This window comes from Pleurodeles waltl, chromosome 10, assembly GCF_031143425.1.
Source record: "Pleurodeles waltl isolate 20211129_DDA chromosome 10, aPleWal1.hap1.20221129, whole genome shotgun sequence".
In the NCBI taxonomy this organism is placed as follows: Eukaryota; Metazoa; Chordata; class Amphibia; order Caudata; family Salamandridae; genus Pleurodeles; species Pleurodeles waltl.
This window is the reverse complement of record NC_090449.1, coordinates 576232101-576256224: the sequence shown is the minus strand read 5'-3', so window position 1 is coordinate 576256224 and position 24124 is coordinate 576232101. Positions and strand designations below refer to the sequence as shown.

Genomic DNA, 24124 nt, shown 5'->3' with positions numbered 1-24124 from the left:
ACAAAACTGCCCCTATCCCATGTTCAGAGGCATCAGTCTGCACAATGAACTGCTTAGAATAATCTGGAGCTTTTAGAACTGGTGCTGAGCACATTGCCTGTTTCAGGGTGTCAAAGGCCTGTTGGCATTCCACAGTCCAGTTCACTTTCTTGGGCATTTTCTTGGAGGTGAGTTCAGTGAGGGCTGTCACAATGGATCCATATCCCTTCACAAACCTCCTGTAATACCCAGTCAAGCCAAGGAATGCCCTGACTTGAGTCTGGGTTTTTGGAGCTACCCAGTCCAGAATAGTCTGGATCTTGGGTTGGAGTGGCTGAACTTGGCCTCCACCTACAAGGTGGCCCAAGTAAACCACAGTTCCCTGCCCTATCTGGCATTTGGATGCCTTGATAGAGAGGCCTGCAGATTGCAGAGCCTTCAAAACCTTCTTCAGGTGGACCAGGTGATCCTGCCAGGTGGAGCTAAAGACAGCAATATCATCAAGATAAGCTGTGCTAAAGGACTCCAAGCCAGCAAGGACTTGATTCACCAACCTTTGGAAGGTGGCAGGGGCATTCTTTAAACCAAAGGGCATAACAGTAAACTGATAATGCCCATCAGGTGTGGAGAATGCTGTCTTTTATTTTGCTCCAGGTGCCATTTTTATTTGCCAGTACCCTGCTGTCAAGTCAAAGGTACTTAGAAATTTGGCAGCACCTAATTTATCAATGAGCTCATCAGCTCTTGGAATTGGATGGGCATCTGTTTTGGTGACAGAATTGAGCCCTCTGTAGTCCACACAAAACCTCATCTCTTTCTTTCCATCTTTGGTGTGAGGTTTGGGGACTAAGACCACTGGGCTAGCCCAGGGGCTGTCAGAGCGCTCAATTACTCCCAATTCCAGCATCTTGTGGACTTCCACCTTGATGCTTTCTTTAACATGGTCAGATTGTCTAAAGATTTTGTTCTTGACAGGCATGCTGTCTCCTGTGTCCACATCATGGGTACACAGGTGTGTCTGACCAGGGGTTAAGGAGAAGAGTTCAGGAAACTGTTGTAGGACTCTCCTACAATCAGCTTGCTGTTGGCCAGAGAGGGTGTCTGAGTAGATCACTCCATCTACTGTACCATCTTTTGGGTCTGATGACAGAAGATCAGGGAGAGGTTCACTCTCTGCCTCCTGATCCTCATCTGTTACCATCAACAGATTCACATCAGCCCTGTCGTGGAAGAGCTTAAGGCGGTTTACATGGATCACCCTCTTGGGGCTCCTGCTTGTGCCCAGGTCCACCAAGTAGGTGACCTGACTCTTCCTCTCTAGTACTGGGTAAGGGCCACTCCATTTGTCCTGGAGTGCCCTGGGAGCCACAGGCTCCAGAACCCAGACTTTCTGCCCTGGTTGGAACTCAACCAGTGCAGCCTTTTGGTCATACCAAAACTTCTGGAGCTGTTGGCTGGCCTCAAGGTTTTTGGTTGCCTTTTCCATGTACTCTGCCATTCTAGAGCGAAGGCCAAGTACATAGTCCACTATGTCCTGTTTAGGCTCATGGAGAGGTCTCTCCCAGCCTTCTTTAACAAGGGCAAGTGGTCCCCTTACAGGATGACCAAACAGAAGTTCAAAGGGTGAGAATCCTACTCCCTTCTGTGGTACCTCTCTGTAAGCGAAAAGCAGGCATGGCAAGAGGACATCCCATCTCCTTTTGAGTTTTTCTGGGAGCCCCATGATCATGCCTTTTAATGTCTTGTTGAATCTCTCAACCAAGCCATTAGTTTGTGGATGGTATGGTGTAGTGAATTTATAAGTCACTCCACACTCATTCCACATGTGCTTTAGGTATGCTGACATGAAGTTGGTACCTCTGTCAGACACCACCTCCTTAGGGAAACCCACTCTGGTAAAGATACCAATGAGGGCCTTGGCTACTGCAGGGGCAGTAGTCGACCTAAGGGGAATAGCTTCAGGATACCTGGTAGCATGATCCACTACTACCAGGATATACATATTTCCTGAGGCTGTGGGAGGTTCTAGTGGACCAACTATGTCCACACCCACTCTTTCAAAGGGAACCCCCACCACTGGAAGTGGAATGAGGGGGGCCTTTGGATGCCCACCTGTCTTACCACTGGCTTGACAGGTGGGGCAGGAGAGGCAAAACTCCTTAACCATGTTGGACATATTGGGCCAGTAGAAGTGGTTGACTAACCTCTCCCACGTCTTGGTTTGTCCCAAATGTCCAGCAAGGGGAATGTCATGGGCCAATGTTAGGATGAACTCTCTGAACAGCTGAGGCACTACCACTCTCCTAGTGGCACCAGGTTTGGGGTCTCTGGCCTCAGTGTACAGGAGTCCATCTTCCCAATAGACCCTATGGGTTCCAGTTTTCTTGCCCTTGGACTCTTCAGCAGCTTGCTGCCTAAGGCCTTCAAGAGAGGGACAGGTTTCTTGTCCCTTACACAGCTCCTCCCTTGAGGGTCCCCCTGGGCCTAAGAGCTCAACCTGATAAGGTTCAAGCTCCAAAGGCTCAGTTTCCTGAGAGGGCAGAACTTCTTCCTGAGAAGAGAGGTTCCCTTTCTTTTGCTGTGTTGCAGTTGGTTTCCCAACTGACTTTCCTGTTCTCTTGGTAGGCTGGGCCATTTTTCCAGGCTCCAGCTCTACTTGTTCACCCTGTGCCTTGCACTGTGCTCTTGTTTTCACACACACCAGTTCAGGGATACCCAGCATTGCTGCATGGGTTTTTAGTTCTACCTCAGCCCATGCCGAGGACTCCAGGTCATTTCCAAGCAGACAGTCCACTGGGATATTTGAGGAGACCACCACCTGTTTCAGGCCATTGACCCCTCCCCATTCTAAAGTAACCATTGCCATGGGATGTACTTTTCGCTGATTGTCAGCGTTGGTGACTGTGTAAGTTTTTCCAGTCAGGTATTGGCCAGGGGAAACCAGTTTCTCTGTCACCATGGTGACACTGGCACCTGTATCCCTCAGGCCCTCTATTCTAGTCCCATTAATTAAGAGTTGCTGTCTGTATTTTTGCATGTTAGGCGGCCAGACAGCTAGTGTGGCTAAATCCACCCCACCCTCAGAAACTAGAATAGCTTCAGTGTGGACCCTGATTTGCTCTGGGCACACTGTTGATCCCACTTGGAGACTAGCCATACCAGTGTTACCTGGATGGGAGTTTGGAGTGGAACCTTTCTTGGGACAGGCCTTGTCTCCAGTTTGGTGTCCATGCTGTTTACAGCTATGACACCAGGCCTTTTTGGGATCAAAGTTTTTATCCTTGTACCCATTGTTTTGTGAAGAGGCTCTGGGCCCACCCTCCTGTGCAGGTTTTTGGGGGCCTGTAGAAGACTCTTTACTATTTTTAGTTTTGGTTGTCTCATCACCCTTCCCCTGGGGAGTCTTTGTGACCCCTTTCTTTTGGTCACCCCCTGTTGAAGTCTTGGACACCCTTGTCTTGACCCAATGGTCCGCCTTCTTTCCCAATTCTTGGGGAGAAATTGGTCCTAGGTCTACCAGATGCTGATGCAGTTTATCATTGAAACAATTACTTAACAGGTGTTCTTTCACAAATAAATTGTACAGCCCATCATAATTACTTACACCACTGCCTTGAATCCAACCATCTAGTGTTTTCACTGAGTAGTCAACAAAGTCAACCCAGGTCTGGCTCGAGGATTTTTGAGCCCCCCTGAATCTAATCCTGTACTCCTCAGTGGAGAATCCAAAGCCCTCAATCAGGGTACCCTTCATGAGGTCATAAGATTCTGCATCTTTTCCAGAGAGTGTGAGGAGTCTATCCCTACACTTTCCAGTGAACATTTCCCAAAGGAGAGCACCCCAGTGAGATCTGTTCACTTTTCTGGTTACACAAGCCCTCTCAAAAGCTGTGAACCACTTGGTGATGTCATCACCATCTTCAAATTTTGTCACAATCCCTTTGGGGATTTTTAACATGTCAGGAGAATCTCTGACCCTATTTATATTGCTGCCACCATTGATGGGTCCTAGGCCCATCTCTTGTCTTTCCCTTTCTATGGCTAGGAGCTGTCTCTCTAAAGCCAATCTTTTGGCCATCCTGGCTAACAGGAGGTCATCTTCACTGAGAGCATCCTCAGTGATTTCAGAAATGTGGGACCCTCCTGTAAGGGACTCACTATTTCTGACTAACACAGTTGGAGACAGGACTTGAGGGGTCCTGTTCTCCCTATTTAGGACTGGAGGAGGGACATTGGCCTCCAAGTCACTAATTTCTTCCTCTGTGAGGTCATCATCAGAGGGGTTGGCTTTTTCAAACTCTGCCAACAGCTCCTGGAGCTGAATTTTGGTAGGTCTGGAGCCAATGGTTATTTTTTTGATATTACAGAGAGACCTTAGCTCCCTCATCTTAAGATGGAGGTAAGGTGTGGTGTCGAGTTCCACCACATTCATCTCTGTATCAGACATTATTTTGCTAAAAGTTGGAAGACTTTTTAAAGAATCTAACACTGTTTCTAGAATCTAATTTCAAACCTTTAACAAACTTTTAAACTCTAAAAGACAATGCTAAACAGGGACTTAACACACAAGGCCCTAGCAGGACTTTTAAGAATTTGGAAAAATTTCAAATTGCAAAAATGAATTTCTAATGACAATTTTGGAATTTGTCGTGTGATCAGGTATTGGCTGAGTAGTCCAGCAAATGCAAAGTCTTGTACCCCACCGCTGATCCACCAATGTAGGAAGTTGGCTCTGTATGTGCTATTTCAAAGTAAGGAATAGCATGCACAGAGTCCAAGGGTTCCCCTTAGAGGTAAGATAGTGGCAAAAAGAGATAATACTAATGCTCTATTTTGTGGTAGTGTGGTCGAGCAGTAGGCTTATCCAAGGAGTAGTGTTAAGCATTTGTTGTACATACACATAGACAATAAATGAGGTACACACACTCAGAGACAAATCCAGCCAATAGGTTTTTGTATAGAAAAATATCTTTTCTTAGTTTATTTTAAGAACCACAGGTTCAAATTCTACATGTAATATCTCATTCGAAAGGTATTGCAGGTAAGTACTTTAGGAACTTCAAATCATCAAAATTGCATGTATACTTTTCAAGTAATTCACAAATAGCTGTTTTAAAAGTGGACACTTAGTGCAATTTTCACAGTTCCTAGGGGAGGTAAGTTTTTGTTAGTTTTACCAGGTAAGTAAGACACTTACAGGGTTCAGTTCTTGGTCCAAGGTAGCCCACCGTTGGGGGTTCAGAGCAACCCCAAAGTCACCACACCAGCAGCTCAGGGCCGGTCAGGTGCAGAGTTCAAAGTGGTGCCCAAAACACATAGGCTAGAATGGAGAGAAGGGGGTGCCCCGGTTCCGGTCTGCTTGCAGGTAAGTACCCGCGTCTTCGGAGGGCAGACCAGGGGGGATTTGTAGGGCACCGGGGGGGACACAAGTCCACAAAGAAATTTCACCCTCAGCAGCGCGGGGGCGGCCGGGTGCAGTGTAGGAACAGGCGTCGGGTTCGCAATGTTAGTCTATGAGAGATCTCGGGATCTCTTCAGCGCTGCAGGCAGGCAAGGGGGGGATTCCTCGGGGAAACCTCCACTTGGGTAAGGGAGAGGGACTCCTGGGGGTCACTTCTCCAGTGAAAGTCCGGTCCTTCAGGTCCTGGGGGCTGCGGGTGCAGGGTCTCTCCCAGGCGTCGGGACTTTAGGTTCAAAGAGTCGCGGTCAGGGGAAGCCTCGGGATTCCCTCTGCAGGCGGCGCTGTGGGGGCTCAGGGGGGACAGGTTTTGGTACTCACAGTATCAGAGTAGTCCTGGGGTCCCTCCTGAGGTGTTGGATCTCCACCAGCCGAGTCGGGGTCGCCGGGTGCAGTGTTGCAAGTCTCACGCTTCTTGCGGGGAGCTTGCAGGGTTCTTCCAAGGCTGCTGGAAACAAAGTTGCAGCCTTTCTTGGAGCAGGTCCGCTGTCCTCGGGAGTTTCTTGTCTTTTCGAAGCAGGGGCAGTCCTCAGAGGATGTCGAGGTCGCTGGTCCCTTTGGAAGGCGTCGCTGGAGCAGGATCTTTGGAAGGCAGGAGACAGGCCGGTGAGTTTCTGGAGCCAAGGCAGTTGTCGTCTTCTGGTCTTCCGCTGCAGGGGTTTTCAGCTGGGCAGTCCTTCTTCTTGTAGTTGCAGGAATCTAATTTTCTAGGGTTCAGGGTAGCCCTTAAATACTAAATTTAAGGGCGTGTTTAGGTCTGGGGGGTTAGTAGCCAATGGCTACTAGCCCTGAGGGTGGGTACACCCTCTTTGTGCCTCCTCCCAAGGGGAGGGGGTCACAATCCTAACCCTATTGGGGGAATCCTCCATCTGCAAGATGGAGGATTTCTAAAAGTTAGAGTCACTTCAGCTCAGGACACCTTAGAGGCTGTCCTGACTGGCCAGTGACTCCTCCTTGTTTTTCTCATTATTTTCTCCGGCCTTGCCGCCAAAAGTGGGGCCTGGCCGGAGGGGGCGGGCAACTCCACTAGCTGGAGTGTCCTGCTGGGTTGGCACAAAGGAGGTGAGCCTTTGAGGCTCACCGCCAGGTGTGACAATTCCTGCCTGGGGGAGGTGTTAGCATCTCCACCCAGTGCAGGCTTTGTTACTGGCCTCAGAGTGACAAAGGCACTCTCCCCATGGGGCCAGCAACATGTCTCGGTTTGTGGCAGGCTGCTAAAACTAGTCAGCCTACACAGATAGTCGGTTAAGTTTCAGAGGGCACCTCTAAGGTGCCCTCTGGGGTGTATTTTACAATAAAATGTACACTGGCATCAGTGTGCATTTATTGTGCTGAGAAGTTTGATACCAAACTTCCCAGTTTTCAGTGTAGCCATTATGGTGCTGTGGAGTTCGTGTTTGACAAACTCCCAGACCATATACTCTTATGGCTACCCTGCACTTACAATGTCTAAGGTTTTGTTTAGACACTGCAGAGGGACCATGCTCATGCACTGGTACCCTCACCTATGGTATAGTGCACCCTGCCTTAGGGCTGTAAGGCCTGCTAGAGGGGTGTCTTACCTATATTGCATAGGCAGTGAGAGGCTGGCATGGCACCCTGAGGGGAGTGCCATGTCGACTTACTCGTTTTGTCCTCACTAGCACACACAAGCTGGCAAGCAGGGTGTCTGTGCTGAGTGAGGGGTCTCCAGGGTGGCATAAGACATGCTGCAGCCCTTAGAGACCTTCCTTGGCATCAGGGCCCTTGGTACTAGAAGTACCAGTTACAAGGGACTTATCTGGATGCCAGGGTCTGCCAATTGTGGATACAAAAGTACAGGTTAGGGAAAGAACACTGGTGCTGGGGCCTGGTTAGCAGGCCTCAGCACACTTTCAATTGTAAACATAGCATCAGCAAAGGCAAAAAGTCAGGGGGCAACCATGCCAAGGAGGCATTTCCTTACAGGCACCATCGGCCTTCCAACCTCATAGGTGAATCTGTTGATGAGCTACCCAGTGAGGCACAGTTGCAAAGGCGAAAGGCCTAGAGAACATCGCAAGTGGCACCAGATAGAACCTGAAATGCAGTCCCATGCCAGACAGCAGCCCTCCGCAGATTGTGCTTCCGCACCCACACCTGAAAATCTTTGACCAAAAAAATAAGTGGAATACACAGCATAATTGCCAGCCCTGGTGGCCAGACTCAAGACAGCACAGCTCTTTGGGAGGACTCCATCCACTCTACTCATCTATCAACAGAAAGCGCTTTGTTAACAGCAATGGAATCATCTGACAGGTTCACCAACATAGGATCTTGACTAACAGCTGAAGAAAGGGCCAGTTTGCCAATAGCTAGAGGAAACTGTCTAGTAAGGAACTTAACCAACTCTGGATTTTTTTCAGGATCCATCCATTCCCATAACAGAAGGAGCCGAACTCCAAGACTGACGAGCCAGCAGGGATGAAGGTGAACCTCAAATTATTGAAGCATGCCCCAAAAGGTGCTGGGCAACTCCTTCTCAGAAGGCAGCTGGAGAGTGACAAAGACTAAGACTGCAGGAAGGTCAGTACATTGCGCAGACTTGCTCTTGGGAGTTGAGTCATTATCAGCCACATTCGCACCATACTCCAGGGAAAGCCAGAAAGAAACCAAAGTGGGACATAATTAGGGAGAAGGAGAGAAAGGGGCATAAGCTTCAGTCAACAACTGGTTTCTCATAGCATCACCCACTGACTGATGAAGAGCCTCAGTGAAAGATACAACTAACACGACCTGAATCTGACCTCCTGGAACTGAAGGAGACACAACCTCTATCCTATGTCACTTATCAATGCCACCATTCCAAGCACCTTTTTAGGAATGGTCCCACCTGAATCAGTGCTTACTTTGCAGAATCTTCACCATGCAGAAACGTGAAACACACAGAGGCTGAGGCAACAGGCTTTTTAACACTAACCCCACCATAACCTCAGTCTGCCAATGCAGTGCCTGCAGCTGAGATGAAAGCAACAAATACTAGAGCAGGCCTGCAATAGCACAATACCTGGCAGAAGAAAAGTGGACAATGAATGAGGCAGAAATACTAGCAAACGACATGGAGGACAAACATTGCCACAGGCCCCATCACCCCAGCAGCCACTACACCAGCAGGTGGCCTACAGTAGGCACACATGGAACCCCTGCTGACCCAACAAGCGGGTCCATGGTTCCATGCCTACTCACTGGGCACCCAGCTGATAAGATAGGGTCACACATCTAGCCCACCACGGTCACCACAAGGAAGGTATGTGCGTCAGTTTTAGGTTGCAGGGTAAGACAACATTTGTAATGTGATTGGGGGTTCCAAGGCCCAGTTACAGTTGAGAATAGTGGGTTAACACAGCCAATGGATAGTGGGATTTGCAGCACTAATAAAACCCCACCAGGATTTTTCCATTATCCATCTGCATAGGAAGTGATACCACTGGATTTCCCATCATCCAACTGCACAGCAAGTAAAACACTAGTTTCCCACCACAACCGTGCTTACAAACCAAAGGAAGACAACTTCATTTCCCTCATCTATCTGTACAGGAAGAGTCGCCACTGCATTTTCTTTCATCCAACTGCACAGGAAGTAGCATCACTGCTTCCCTGACAAAACCGTCTTGAAACGAGCCAAGAGAGAGGACTTTATTTCTTATCAACTATCTGCAAAGGAACATCATCACTGGTTTCAAAGTCATCTTAAAAGAAGAAGCCAAGGAGAAGGGCTTAATTTCTTATCATTCATCTGCAGAGAAAGTGACATCACTTCCTGCCTTTTGCCTACTTCAATCAACTCTTCCAACGCCCGGGCACCCGCAGCACAAGGTGGTTAGAAATAAGGGTACTGTCTGTTTTGGCCTATATGGACCAAGAAGGGATACAAAAAGATAAAATCACGTGCATCACTCATCACCCCTTACTGACGGTCTCAACAATCACAAACCGATGTAGACGACCAAGACACTTGCATATCATTCACACACCACATAGACCCAATCTCATAGTCATCCTACTAACTACCACACATCCTCAAACTACAGAATGCACATTCCAACTCATGCTCATCAACGCTCACACTTGAGTACTCCATGCACCAGACTTTGCTGATCTCATCAACTACCACAAGCTTGATGCCCTTTTCATCATAGAAACATTGTTCAAGCCCACTTCTTCACATTTCCTAAACATCGTTTTTCTCAAATGCTACAGCATCATTTGTGCAAACCACACACATAAGAAGGGAGGAAACCTTGCTTTCATCTATAAGTCCTCTTGATCCTGAACCCTAGACAAGCAAGTAACACTCAAATCCACAGAGCTGCTCATATGCCATTTTCCACTTTTTGCAACTCAGACTGCCACCTTCCTTCTCATATACAGGGTTCTCAGGCAGAACATGGACTTCAGTGATGAATTTGTAGAGCTCCCCACCACATTGCTCATCCGACATGCCCATTGCACCCTCTTGAGTGACTTCAACATCTCAGACAACAAGCTAAAAGACCAAACCATCCTTACCCTGGATTGGACCAATCAATTTGCCATCCCTATTTCTATGGTTAGCAACCTACCAACAAACCAGGATCAACACCAAAGAGAAGGCCAAACGTTCAAAGACTTTTCAGTGGACAACCAAATGCTCTAATTCATCATTCACCCTATAAACTCCAAGTTGGACATCAAAAACCCGCCAAACAAATTAAACAATTTTTTTAGAAGGCTATGTGAACATAAATGCCCCAATTACAACACGCAGGTGTAAGCCAAAGTCTTCAGCACCCTGGTACAATACTGTAAAGAACTTGCTGACAACAAACAATCCATCTGCAGTCAGAAAAGAAAATGGAAGAAAAACAGAACTCCTAAGGATCTCTTGATACTGAAGCCTCTCTGCTCAAGACGTATCTACCTCATCACCTCAACCAAAGTACCATACCCACACCATCAAGAAGCCACCAACAGAAGCAGAATGCTGTTCAAGACAATGAAGCACTGCATCAACCCCCTACATCAAGGCTATCTTCTGTACGACTACCAGTCTGGCTTCAAATTATGCTGTAGAGACAGAAGTATTACACATCATAGCTGTTACCCTCTTGATCGCAGATGAAGATAATGCCTGCCTTTTGATATTTCTAGACGTCTCAGCTATCTTCAACGGAGTTGACCATCCTACCCTCACACGCACACTCGATTCTCCAAAGGTCTCGCTGGCAATGTCTTTCACAGGTCTCCTCCTACCTTTCCAACTGACACTAGTTTATTTATATGGGCCCCAAAAGATCCATATTACTTGGGGAGCTCCTGAGGGCTCCATACTGTGTCCTGCCATGTTCGACCTTTACATGGAGCCGCTTGGTGATCTAATCACAGAGATCATCAAGTTTCACGAATATGCAGAAGATTCACAACTATATTCAGAAGTCTACATTGCTTTAGACATCCAACCCCTCAAACACCGCTTGTACATCATCCAGACCTGGATGTCCTTACCTGAAGCACAACCCAACCAAGACGGAATTCCGGTTAGTTGCCAAGAACATCATACGAGGTACAGAATAAACCTGGCTCAACGTTATGGACCTTGACAACTTCAAGCCTCGACTTTCACCAAATGCCAAGAAACTTGGATTCACCATGAACACCAACCTCGCCCTCAAGGAACACATTGCTAAAAAAAAAGAAAATCAAAGACGGCCTGGTACCAGCTCTCTCTTCTAATTAAGTCAAACCATCTCTTCCAGAAAACAACATTAGAACTCCTGTTCAAGTCCTCATACCAATAGCTAGACGGTGGTAATACCCTTCTCATTGGCCTCCACACTGGCACCCCTTAGGGGCATGATACACGCCACAGCAAGCCTCACCCAGGGCCTGAAAAAATATGATCACATCAACCCAATCCTGATGGAACTCCACTGTCTCCCCTTGCCAGCCCAGACGATCTTCCAAACAAGCTATATCATTTTCAGAACTATCCTGACCAGTACTACAGCTTATCTTACAGAGAAGCTCAGCTTGTTTTGTGTACCTTGGCACACTCATAGCCAGGACACAATCAGACTGCAGACCACAAAGTATGAAAAAACAAAAACAAAAACAAGATAGCAGGCCTTTATTATCTATGCATACAGGATCTCAAACAACATTCCAAACAACATTTGGTTATCCATGAGGTATAGCCCAACTCTGCTCCAATTTAGGAAAGTGTTGAAGATTCACAATGTATTAAAAGTCTGCAACCCAGATTCCGCTTCTCTTATATATTGAAGTCATGCTTGTTTTGACCTTTTGCCTAGGTTTGCCCTACGGAAATCCCATAAACATACATACAGGATTATGTTAAAAAGGACACCCAAGACATGTTGCAGTGGACTAGGGAGTAACACACCATGTTTATTGTAGTGAATCGGGTACTCGCCTCAGCCCCTGTGCTGGGATTGCCTGACTACATTAATCTCTTTGCTCTATCTTGACATGAACAGGTGTGGTGCATTCTTAAGATATTGTTGAAAAGTCACAGAGAAGAAAAGAGGCAGGTCCAGTATTACTCCTTCTTCCTTGACCCAAAAGCCACAAATCTCCTGTTTAGTTTGTGATCTGTAGCGTCTGCTGTACATCAGATAGAAGCTTTTTAAGTTATTGTCCTGGGCTCCTCCATTACATTGGCCCTGCCCCATACTATATCTACTTTATTATTCACCATAAAAACCCAAGATTTCTCTACAGCGAGGCTGTACCAATATGAGATCCTCCTGCTATCTGCCTCCCACATTACTTTAATGTCCTAGCCCACACTGAATCCTGCTTCCGTAATGCCCACGACGCAAGATGGACCCCCCATGATTGCCTGCTTGTCACTGCCCAACTTGCTGAGCCCCACATTGATCTATCATATGCACCAACACCCATGAGTGAGCTCATATACTATGTGGATGGTTCATGTCTACAGAATGGTGTAGGGAGGCCCTTTTCGTCAGTTAGCTGTACACAAATTATATATAATTATTGAAAGTTGTCACATGCCCAGTTGCACTCTGCTGGGGTTTTGGAGTACATTGCCCTCACCGATGTCTGCATCTTTGCTACGAGAACGATTGCTGGTATGCACAATGATTCCAAATGTGCATGTGATCTGTATGAGAATTTGGGGCTTTTATGGATGTAAAGGGTCTCAGTAAGGAGCTAAGCTCATCTTCCATTATTATCCATCCGCTACATAAGAGATAACTAATGACTATAATTCCCAATATATTGTGGGCACAGGTATCAACTGGGCACGGGTGGCGACTGGCCCCCTTGGTGAAAGGTGAAGGCGGGAGAACATGGATGTGGGTTGAGATGTCAATGTGAGTGTAGCTTCTCCTTCCCCAATTCTAGATGCTAATTGCATCTAGATTTCAGTAAACATTAGGGACTATCCCACTCACCTATCCTGGTGTTTGGTGTTAGCTGAAGAATTTAGAAATTGAACTGTGTTAGCTTGTACACTGGGAATTTTGTTTAGATTCCCAGAACCACAACCAGCACCATCAGAGCAGGAGAAAGGAAAGGAGAAATGGGGATTGGAGCTGATCTTGAAGGAAATTATGAATGAAAAGAGAAACAGGTTTAAAATCTCTGAGAGAACCCAGAAGTCCATATCAGAAACACGTCTGGAGTTAGGTGAGAAAATTGACAAACTTGCTAACAAAACAACAGCATTAGAGGAGGACCCGGCAAAAACATCACTTCAAGAGGAAAAGAAACACTTAGGACTTAGCTCTCCTATGCATCCAGCAAAAGACAACACAAGAGACATTGGAGAGATTGGAAAATTAGACAAGTAGGAATAATATTAAGATAGCAAATGTCCCAGAAGAAGCAGAAAGCCCTGACATTAAAATTTTGTATTGGCCTAATCCAAGATGGTCTTTTTTAAGGTACAGCACAAGAGGATTTGGAGGAGGAAATCCAAAGCGTTCACAGGGATCAGTGTAGGCTAACCCTAAACAGGAAAACACCTAAAAAGAGCTTAGTAAGCTTCCATACTTTTCTGCTTAAAGAGGCAATATTATCAAAGGCCCTGAAAAGTAATCAATTGCTTTCAAGTAATCTCCTGCTCAATATCATGTTTGTGCCGTACCACCCTCAGTGTTGTGGAAGAAAAGGACCAAGATGTAGAGTTTGGGTATAAGGTTCAGTTTTAAGTTAACAACAACTTTGAAAGCCATGTGAAATAATAAAATGCTCTAAATAAAATGTGTGGAGGAAGCAGATGAATTCATTGACAAGAATAACTAGGGAAAACACAGTAGTCTAAGAATGTGTGGGTATATCACACTAGTGACAGGAGCCTAGGATATTGAAAGTAGCTAAGCTTGGGATAGGGAGTGCAAAAGAACTCTCAAATGACTCAAAGTAGTCAAAGGGGTTTTTGAGCGATTCCTGGGGAGGACGCAGTTTGGGTGGTTAGCATGTGGGGAAAAAAGCAGAACAATAGCCCTCATTCCTTAGATAAGGCTGCGCAGGATCTGAGATAGGGGATAGATTTTCATGGGCTAATGAGGTGGGATAAACGTTTGGTTAATTTGTATCCTGGAACGTGAATGGGATAAGATAAAAAAAAACAGAGTGCTATCCTAAAATTCCAGAGAAAATTTGGCTTCCAGTTAATAACACTTCAGGAGACACACCTGATTGAAGAGGAATGTAAAATGACCTTCCATAATCAGTGATTGATCCAGTAAGTAATCTGTACCTCACAACTGTGTGTGATTAAGAGGTGGTAATTTTAAACAAAAGTAGCTCAAGGATTCAGGGTATAAGGTGAAAGGTGGATGACAAGGGGAGATGGGTTATCACAGAAATAAGGATAGCATGCAAACAGCTTACAAGTGTAGGGCATTATGGCCTAAATGTCGATGATCCAGAACCAGTGTGGCAGTTGTTCAATAGATTACTGGATCTTAAGACCCCACTAGTATGGGAGGAAGGCTAACCTTTTTAATTAATAATTCATTAGAATGATCTACTAACCGACTGCATGGAAAATCCCATAAAATGACAAAGGGTCTATAGAATATTCTAGAAGACTTCAGTCTCATTGACACCTGGAGAATGAGAATGGGACAACAGAGGGTGTACCTATTTCATAGAAAGAAATATGGGCACTGATCCAGACTTAATTATTAATTTGTAGATCAGAGATGTGTAGATTAATTGAAACAGGTCAAGTACAAGCCACGTTTCTCTCCAATCATGAGATCTTAAGGCTGGGATTAGGAGTTAAAGGAAACCATTTATGTAACAATGGACTCTGGAGAGGAGACTGTTAACTCAGCCAGACCTAATCAAGGATCTCCAAGTTATGACGGCTGAGCTTATAAAGTTTAATATAGGCTGTTGTCCTGAAAGTAGTGTGTGGTATGCCTATAAGGCCTATATAAAAGCTATTGTAACCAAATGTTTGAGGGTATTACTAAAATCAGAGACGGAAAGAGAATTGGGAGAAGAAATGAGCAAGCTGGATGATTTGCTGGCAAACCTGAGTCATGGGTAGGAATATGACCAAGTTAGCTTTGAGTTAGAATTCTGCAAAATCAAATATACAGTAGTACAGAAGGTTAAGTTACAGGCAGTGCATAACCATTTCGTCTGTATGTACAACAGTCATGGATGGGTTGAGTTTACAAAATCGGAAAATATAGAGTAGGTCTTAAAGACGAATTACCAGCTAGAACTCTAACATGAGGGAGCAGCTTTGAAAGAACAGGACTTAAAGAACTGGCTAGCACTGCTCAGTATACCTACCTTTTCTGTGTGAAATCAAGCAAAATGGTCTGATGCAAGAGATTACAGGTAAAGTAATATATACTGTTTAAACAAAAATGAATATCAGAAAGGCCAGCTGGTATCCCATGTGACCTTTAACCCAGGGAATCTTCATTGTGGGGTGAAGTAACTGTGTTGTCATCTGAAAGCCAAATAAGACATCAAGGAGGTGATAATCATACAGACCTAGCTTCCTGTTAAACACAGACCATAACATTTTTGCAGGAATCTTATCAAAAAGACTATTAGTGGTAATGGGAGACAGCTAACCGATTGACTTCAACAACTGATTGGCGCTATCGATTTGGCAACAACATCTGAATTCCCACTCGCGGTAGTAACTTTGATGTGGCCAAAGGCTTCGACCAGGTTCACTGTCAATATTTATGGGCTTTTAAGGGAACATTTGGGATACCAACTTTTTTTATCAATCCAGTCAAAACTCTCTACTCATATCCATCAGCAAGAATCATGGGAAATGAAATCCTGGCTTATAAACTTTCCAAAAACAGAGACACACAATAGGTGTGCTGTTAGAAATGGGGTCTCTAGCTGGCAGTCGGTTTGCACCCTGTCCAAGTAGGGAACCTCACTCTAGTCAGGATAAGGGAGATACCTGCTCAGATAACCCCTGCTCACCCCCTTGGTAGCTTGGCACGAGCAGTCAGGCTTGTCTCAGAAGCAATGTGTAAAGCATTTGCACATAACACACAGTAATAAGTGAAAACACTACAAAAGGACACCACACCACTTTCAGAAAAATAGCCAATATATATCTATATAAAACAAGACCAAATACGATAAAAATCCAACATAGAGTAATAAAAATATGAATGCTGCAAGATGTACTTAACAATACAGTTCCTTCAAGTCGATAACTCCACCTGGGGCTATCACGGCATCGTGAACAACAAAACCAAAAGTTCAGGCTGGCCTCGGCGTCGCAGGCCAGCTGCGGTGTCGGGAAGACCACAAACAGTACCTTGGATTCGCAGGGCATCGTGACCCTCGCGGTGAGCTCCGGAGAGCGGCGGCGCCGGTTCCGGAGTCAGTGCAGGAGTCGTTGGGCCCTTGAAGTCACGCACCTCGGAGATCGAACTCCGGGCTGATGAAATCAGGTGCTCTGACGGGGATGGTGTCGGGGCTGTGGTGCGAAGCGGGACAATGCGACGTGCGGTGCCCACAGGTCACGGTGCAGGCAACGGCTCGGTGACGGCATCCAGCGGCGTCGGTGAGACCAGGGCTGCGGTGTGAAGTGGTGCGGTGCAATGTGCGGTGTCCACAGGTTACGATGCAGGCAGCAGCGGTGGCGTTGCGGAAGCGCTGTCGTCGGTAGGCCCAAGCCAGCGGTGCGGGCAAGGATGCCTGGTGATGACACTGGAGCCGATGGTGCTGGCGTCGGTGGACCGGGGCTGCGGCGCAGGACGGGACAGTGCTTCGTGCTCCTCACGAGCAGTGTCCACAGGCTATGGTGCAGGCAGCAGCACCGGTGTCAGCAGGAGCAACGTCGTCGGGGATGCCCAGGCTGCAGTGTGAGCAGGTGACAATAGAGTGTGGGGCCCTCAGGTCGCGGAGCGAGCAGCGGCTCGGTGAAGTCGTCCGATAATGGCATCGGTGAGACCAGGGTTGCGGTGCGAAGTGGGGCAATGCGACTCCGTGCGGCATCGGCAGGTCACGGTGCAGGCCAGTGGCGTCGTTGGAGGCGTCGCACTGATTTCTCCTCTTGAACAGCACAAAACACACAGTTCCCAGTGCTGCAGGTAAGGAAACTGAAGTCTTTGGTGTCCCTGAGATTTCCAACAGGAGGCAAGCTCTACCCCAAGCCCTTGGAGAATTTTCTCAAGCAGGACACACAGCAGAGTTCACCCTTTGCACTCTTTTCAGGCAGAAGCAGCAACTGCAGGCCAGTCCAGCAAAGCAACACAGCAAAGGGACAGTAGTCCTCCTTCAGCTCTTCTCCTGGGCAGAGGTTCCTCTTGATTCCAGAAAGATTCTAAAAGTCTAGGATTTTGGGTCTGCTTCTTATACCCAGTTCTGCCTTTGAAGTTTCCAAACTTCAAAGCAAAGTCTCAAGTGTTTGCAAGATCCTTCCTTGTCCAGGCCATGCCCAAGAAACTGACCAGGGGGTCGGAGACAGCATTGTGTGAGGGCAGGCACAGTTCTTTCAGGTGTGAGTGACCACTCTTCCCCTCCCCTCCAGCACAGATGGCTAATCAAGATATGCAGGCTACACCCCAGCCCCCTTTGTGTCACTGTCTAGAGGCGAGGTGTGAACAGCCCAACTGTCAAACTGACCCAGACGGGGAATCCACAAACAGGCAGAGTCACACAATGGATTAAGCAAGAAACTGCCTACTTTCTAAAAGTGGCATTTTCAAACTCACAAACTTAAAATCAACTTTACTAAAAGATGTATTTTTAAATTGTGAGCTAAGAGACCCCAAACTCCACATGTCCATCCGCTCCCAAAGTTAACCTACGAGAGGGATAGGCCTTACAACAGTGAAAAACGCAATATTTCACTGTCAGGACATATAAAACACATTACTATATGTCCTACCTTAACCATACACTGCACCCTGCCCTTGGGGCTACCTAGGGCCTACCTTAGGGGTGTCTTACATGTAAGAAAAGGGAAGGTTTAGGCCTGGCAAGTGGGTACACTTGCCAAGTCGAAGTTACAGTCAAAACTGCACACACAGACACTGCAGTGGCAGGTCTGAGACATGATTACAGAGCTACTTATGTGGGTGGCACAACCAGTGCTGCAGGCCCACTAGTAGCATTTGATTTATAGGCCCTGGGCACCTCTAGTGCACTTTACTAGGGACTTACTAGTAAATCAAATATGCCAATTATGTATAAACCAGTCCACAGTACAATTTATATGGGGAGCACTTGCACTTTAGCACTGATTAGCAGTGGTAAAGTGCGAAGAGACAATAAACCAGCAAAAACAGAGTCCAAATCCAGGAGGTCAGAAGGCAAAAAGACAGAGGAGACACGCCAAAAAGCTGCCAGGTCTAACAGATGCCCTTTATCACCTCCCCTCTAGGATCTATATACTGAATCTTTTGCTTACCAAGTGGGCGTAATAATAGTAATCCCTCTTTGGAAGTGCAGGGTTACAGGAATAAGATAGCCCTCTGTGCTGATCACTTAATCCTTTCTTCAAATTGCTCAGAGAGAACAATACAGAGTAATGACCATATTGCCTTGGATTTTGGAGCCTTGTCAACATACAGATTGAACCAAGACAAGATGTAAATCATGTTGTGCAACTTAGACTACAACAGTCAGCTCCTGATAAAAGAGATGAGATATATACACATTCAAATAGACTTGATTCCCAAAAATAACTTAGAAAGGATTGAGAGAGTAAGAAATGATTTAAAAAGTAGTAGAACCTCCAACTATCTACATATGGTCGGAAAATGTAGTCAAAATTTTTACTTGCCCTCAGCTCTCCTTTCTTTTTAGCAGTATCTACTCGAGTTTGAGAAACGTACTCTGTGTAAGATTCAAAGTAAATTAAATAGTTTTATTAAGGCATCAAAAGGAGTCAGGATGGAGCAGAAAAAATAAAGGACTAAACTAAAAATGGGTGGCTTGCAGTTGACAGATATTCCATTTCATTGATAGCTCTTCCAATTTAAATCTTTTAGAATGATGTTATGATCCCTCGACCAATCAGATAGAGGACTAATGTGACAAGTAATGCTAAAAAGCCACAACATCAGAAATGGTTTCTTGTATAAGTATGGCACTCCTAGGTTTTGCAAGAAGGTCAGGCTAGAGACTCTTAGAACTAGCACAATCTTCCGGTATTACTTCAGGTTGAGATAAGTGATACCTTACTATAGTGAGTTTGCTCATATACAGGAGTTCCTGGGTACTCCAGAATGTTTGAAGAGTGCCCTAAGTGATCCGCTTAAATAAGCTGATCTAAAAATCCAGGGAGATTTGATTGAGGAAGATGGGCTGAAATCTTAGGACTACTTTTCCTTTGGGCGCAAATACAATGTTTCCAAATTTAAGTTTTTTAAAATGTTTTCCTGAAGTGCAGCACAAAAATGGAAAAAACAAATGTGGTGCATGAGGTGGAAGAAACACTTCAAGCTACAGGCACGATGAGAAAAGAAATAACAAAGTGGTATGACTTTCTCTGTGAGTCTGAGGATCTACCAAGACCTCCAGTGTACACAACAGGAGAAGGATACTTGCTAAATCAACGGCTGGACAATTTATGGCAAATATCTTTTAAAATTCTATATTCCATTGTTAGAGTTGCTACACTTAAGAGGAACCATCTTTTCACTATGCACAGGACATATTGGAGTTCATGTAAGATATGCAGATTGGAAGGAGCAAAAGGATCCCTGTGTTAGAAGTATGCTGCCCCTGACACAGATGCGATCATGTGTTTGTGCAGTGCCATGCTTTGAAGCAATTCTGGGATGATATAAGTAAGGTAATCTCAGAAGTGTCAGGACAAGGATGCAAGGCAAAACCATCTATTATTATATTTGGGATACAACTGAATGAGTGTAACAAAAGGGTTTGGAAGGACAACTATCTAATTTTCTATCCGATTTTGATAGCAAGCCACGTGATCTGCAAAAAAGAGGGTAGACTCAAACCCTCCAAAGCTTAGGGAGTAGAGTAACGAGGCTAAAAGAATCTATAATCTCGAAATATTGAGCATAAATAAAAACAAGGAGGAGTATTGGGGCCAGATGACTGAATGGCTGGACATAAACAGTTAGGTTTCTTGTCCAATGATTACACCAGCGTCAATGTTCGGCTTTTCACATTTGATAAGAAGCTGCTCTGCTTTTAATATGAAAGAGGCAGAATTCAAACTTAACACAACTTGTGTGGATACAAACTGCCCACAACATTTTGGCACGGTTAGCAATGTTGGGCGCCAAACTGTAGAGGTGGCGGGGACAAAAAAAAGCTATTACTCCCCACGGGCAATAGCTTAACTCAGTTAAAGTTGTTCATCCTTGGCGTTCATTCAGACAACAAAGTTTCAAGTCCATGCAGCATTTCTGCACATACTAGTCAATTTGCTCTGGGTTTTTCTCATGCCAGGAACATGCGGGGATTCTCCCCAGTAACATGTCCTCTCCTGCAGGGCTAGGCACATTCCTCCTTTCTCTCAGCAAGCAGGCAATCTTCTAGGTACTTTAAGCAGACCCTCAGCATCACCGGCAAGGAATGCAAAATGTATATAATGTCCACTCACCTCTGGAAGACTGGCAGTAAGGCAGACACCATTCCTAGTTACACAGCAGATCATCGAGTACTCTGCAGAGTATTCCCTTTCCCGGATAATGAATTGGGGTGGATTGGATCACACTACTATAATTATTTTCTAGATAGGATATGTACATACAATGTCTAAGGCTTCAGAATCAGTTTGGGTTGGTTCTCTTTCAAATACCGTTTTCTGGGTTTTCATCACTCACAGCCTTTGTGCAAAGTGACGGCTCTCGCGACAGGTAGCAAAAGGGTTGGCTCCAAGCAGGAGCATCCAAAACGCTGGCACAGTGAACTGTGAAATCTTTGCACCTGCGTTTCATCAGTCTTCCTGAAGCAGCAATCAGGGGGAGAGGGAGTAGCAGACATTGCACACAAATATAATTACTTCAAAACCAGAAACTGCAGCCCAACTATTTGCCCATAACACCTCTCACACTTTAGTACACTGAAAGAACTAATCAGCAGCCTTTTGCTAACAATGTCCTCATTGAATTTTTATGGGAAGGCTTGTCTCCATCCTCCCTTACTTCAGTGTCCTGGTATGCACCCTCCAACTGCAGGAATGCAGACAATACACTCCCACTGTTTGGGGAATTTGTCCTCATCCTCCGTCTTGTGTCATGCTAAACCATTGACATCCAAAATGGACTCCCCTTGTATCAGTTATCAGACACACACAAAGTCCTACTACCATACATGACAAATGTCTGGTCACTCTAAAAAAATCACAAAACATGGCACACTACCATAAACAACCTATGCAATACATCCAGGACATAGGCAAACATTTTATGCCCACTATGCAAGTACGCTTTGTGTGCTACTCCAGGTCACAAAACAGGTTCTTGATAGAGCATTACCACATGCAGGCCTACATCTCAGACACATGCTGGACTAGTGTGAAGCCAATACCAAACAAATAGTACAATTACAAGTTTCATATGCAGTCGGGCACTCAGGACAGGGCTACATGTCCATTTACCATAAACTGACATTCTATCTCAGCGCTACCACACAAATGGCAAAGGCACTAAAGTCCTAATTCAACACCTGTCATAATCTATGTACCATAGAGGGAAGGACAGGTACTTGCTTGCTATACATATTTTAAAAAGTGCAAGTGTCTTTACTTTAACTTCATACTCTCCTTTACCTACCTTTGTTTCATTCTATAGCAGAGAGAAAACTTCTGGTTACCTAAGCCTGGAATAGCCATTGCTTCATAAAGTGATGGAAGTACTGAAGATGGAGGAAGCATGTAGCTACAATCAATAGTAAATGTTGTAAGGTACCATCAGCATGGGCATCACAGACATTTCTTAATGGTTTGTGCAAAACAACTCAAGTCTCAATCTGCACCGTCCTGCACACAACCCAGGGCACTGCAATATATGACTAAACATTGGCCGAGTTTGGACATAGACTAATCTTAATTGGAAACAATGCCAGCAAATGGTAAAGAGGTTATGGGTTTGTTCAATCACCTTACTCAGGAGGATTTCTTTAGAATTATTAAGTATGTACTGAAACCCACATCATAGCTCTGTAAATATGAACCTAGAGTAGGGAAACAAATGATTCAACAAAATATTGTAGGCAGATATTTGACTGACCAGTTACTTGAACCTTGAAGTTGAGTTTCTGCCCGCCAGCTTCACAGATGTACTCCCCAGCATCTTTCTTCTCCATCTGCTCTACAACCAGCCGTCTCGATTTGCCATCAGACTCCATTTTGATCTTTTTGCCAGCTGTGATCAGCTTCCCATCCTTGTACCATTTAACCTCTGTCTTGGCTTGTGACACCTCACAGCTCAGGGTGGCAGTCTGCGTCAGGATGGTCTTCACCTCCTTCTGAACTTTATCCTGGTTCACAAACACTACTTCAGGTTCTGAGAATAAAGTAAGAGACAATGAGACAGATATTCAAATTGATTTGGTCCATTGTAAGATAACCTCTTAACAAATCCAGTCATGTGGCAGTGCAGTGGGGACTCACTGCCTCTGATTACAAGTGAGAAGAAAATATTTATGGAAACAAATCCACCTTTTCAAATTTCTATGCTTGATCCACTAAGTACTAAACACCTATCAACTAGCTCTTACTAACCAGGCACACCATGCAAATAACAATTGTTAGTATGAACAGTTGCTGCTGAAATATTGGAACTTCCCTGAATAAGTTTTGCAAATTCATAACTCTGGAATCACTACGGGCCGGATGTATAAAAAAAGACCTTTTGCGATTCGGGAATAGCCATTTTTAAGAAATCGCTATTTCTGAGTTGCAAAATACTATGTATCATATTTGCGATTCAGTAATAGCGATTTCTTAAAAATTGCAAATGCAATTACCGAATCGCAAATTGCGATACCTGTCCCATTCGCACCTATGGGCCTGTAGGCCCATATTTGTCATAGTAATATAAGTGATTTCACTTTGTGTTCTTTGCATTTAACTGCTGTACCAGCAGTCGTGCAAAGTACCAGGGGAAGTGGCATAAAAGAAAAAGATATGGTTTCTTTCAAACCTTGTTAAGGAAAATTATCACTCCTCAAACATGGCTATGCTAGTGCCCTCGATAAACAGCATCCCAAATTTAATGACCATGCAGCCTTGTTGTTTGGCACCCCGATTTATTAATGGTGTTGTTCTGATCTGCAGCCACTGCCTGGCCCTTCAACTAAAATGACAGAATGATGCTCGGCTACTCTCAAAGTCTGGGGTCGTTGGTTCAACGGACTGGATCTGTAAAATTCTACTAGGCTCTTATGTCAAAATATCATTTCAAAACTATTGTGATGTCAAAAATATTATGAGGTAGAATATAGAAGGTAAAACAGATTTGTTTGGGGCCTCATTACAAGTTTCACTGCCATGGAAAAGCTGGAAGAAAGCCAGTGCTGGGGGCCACAGGGGCCTCTGTACTGCCCACAAACATATCATGGGCAATGCAGGGCCCCCCTGCCAGCACCATTGGAACGCACATTGTCTGCTATGCAGATAGTCGGCATTTCGAGGATGCTGGTGTGCGACGGTGTTGGGTTCAACTCTCCTAGGGGAGCCGAGGCCAATGCCACTGCACTGTTTCCACCGGGCTGACCAGCGGAAATGTCATAATATGATGTATTCGCTGGTAAGGTCGGTGGAAACTTCGTAGTACAACAGGGGTGAGGCAGCCAGGTAGACGACTACCTCATCCCCCCAGCTTTGGCAGTCCGAAGGGCTGACCAACGGTCAGACCGCCAAAGTCGTAATGAGGCCCAGAGTCTTTAATGCCTTTTTAAATATCATTATATATAATATTGTTTTTAACCTTTTTAGTTTAGGGGTATTGGTTGGGTCAAAGTTGTTATGTTATTGTTAAGTATGTTTAATTATTTTTTGTGTGTTTTTTAATTTGGAAATATATTTTGAGGTTATTTATTTTGTGTCACGTTTTTAGCAGATTACGGAGTTTATAGAGGAATAGGGTAGGAAGGTTTTGTAAATTTGTTAATTGATTATACATTTATTTTTTATAAGTTCTAATTTGATAATTAGAAAATTGATTACATAAATAAAGTTGTACTCATTTAATAGATAATTTTAAAAATAGG

The 24124-nt window shown here is 45.1% G+C and overlaps 1 protein-coding gene across 2 annotated transcripts in view; it reads right to left on the bottom strand.

Moving 5' to 3' along the window:
* Positions 1-24124, bottom strand: part of OBSCN (obscurin, cytoskeletal calmodulin and titin-interacting RhoGEF) — a 1961032-nt gene that overhangs the window by 1693546 nt on the left and 243362 nt on the right. For both annotated transcript variants that reach the window (XM_069211034.1, XM_069211033.1), the window contains exon 16: positions 22141-22416. In XM_069211034.1, coding sequence (XP_069067135.1) covers positions 22141-22416 — 276 coding nt within the window. The remainder of the gene's footprint in view (positions 1-22140; positions 22417-24124) is intronic.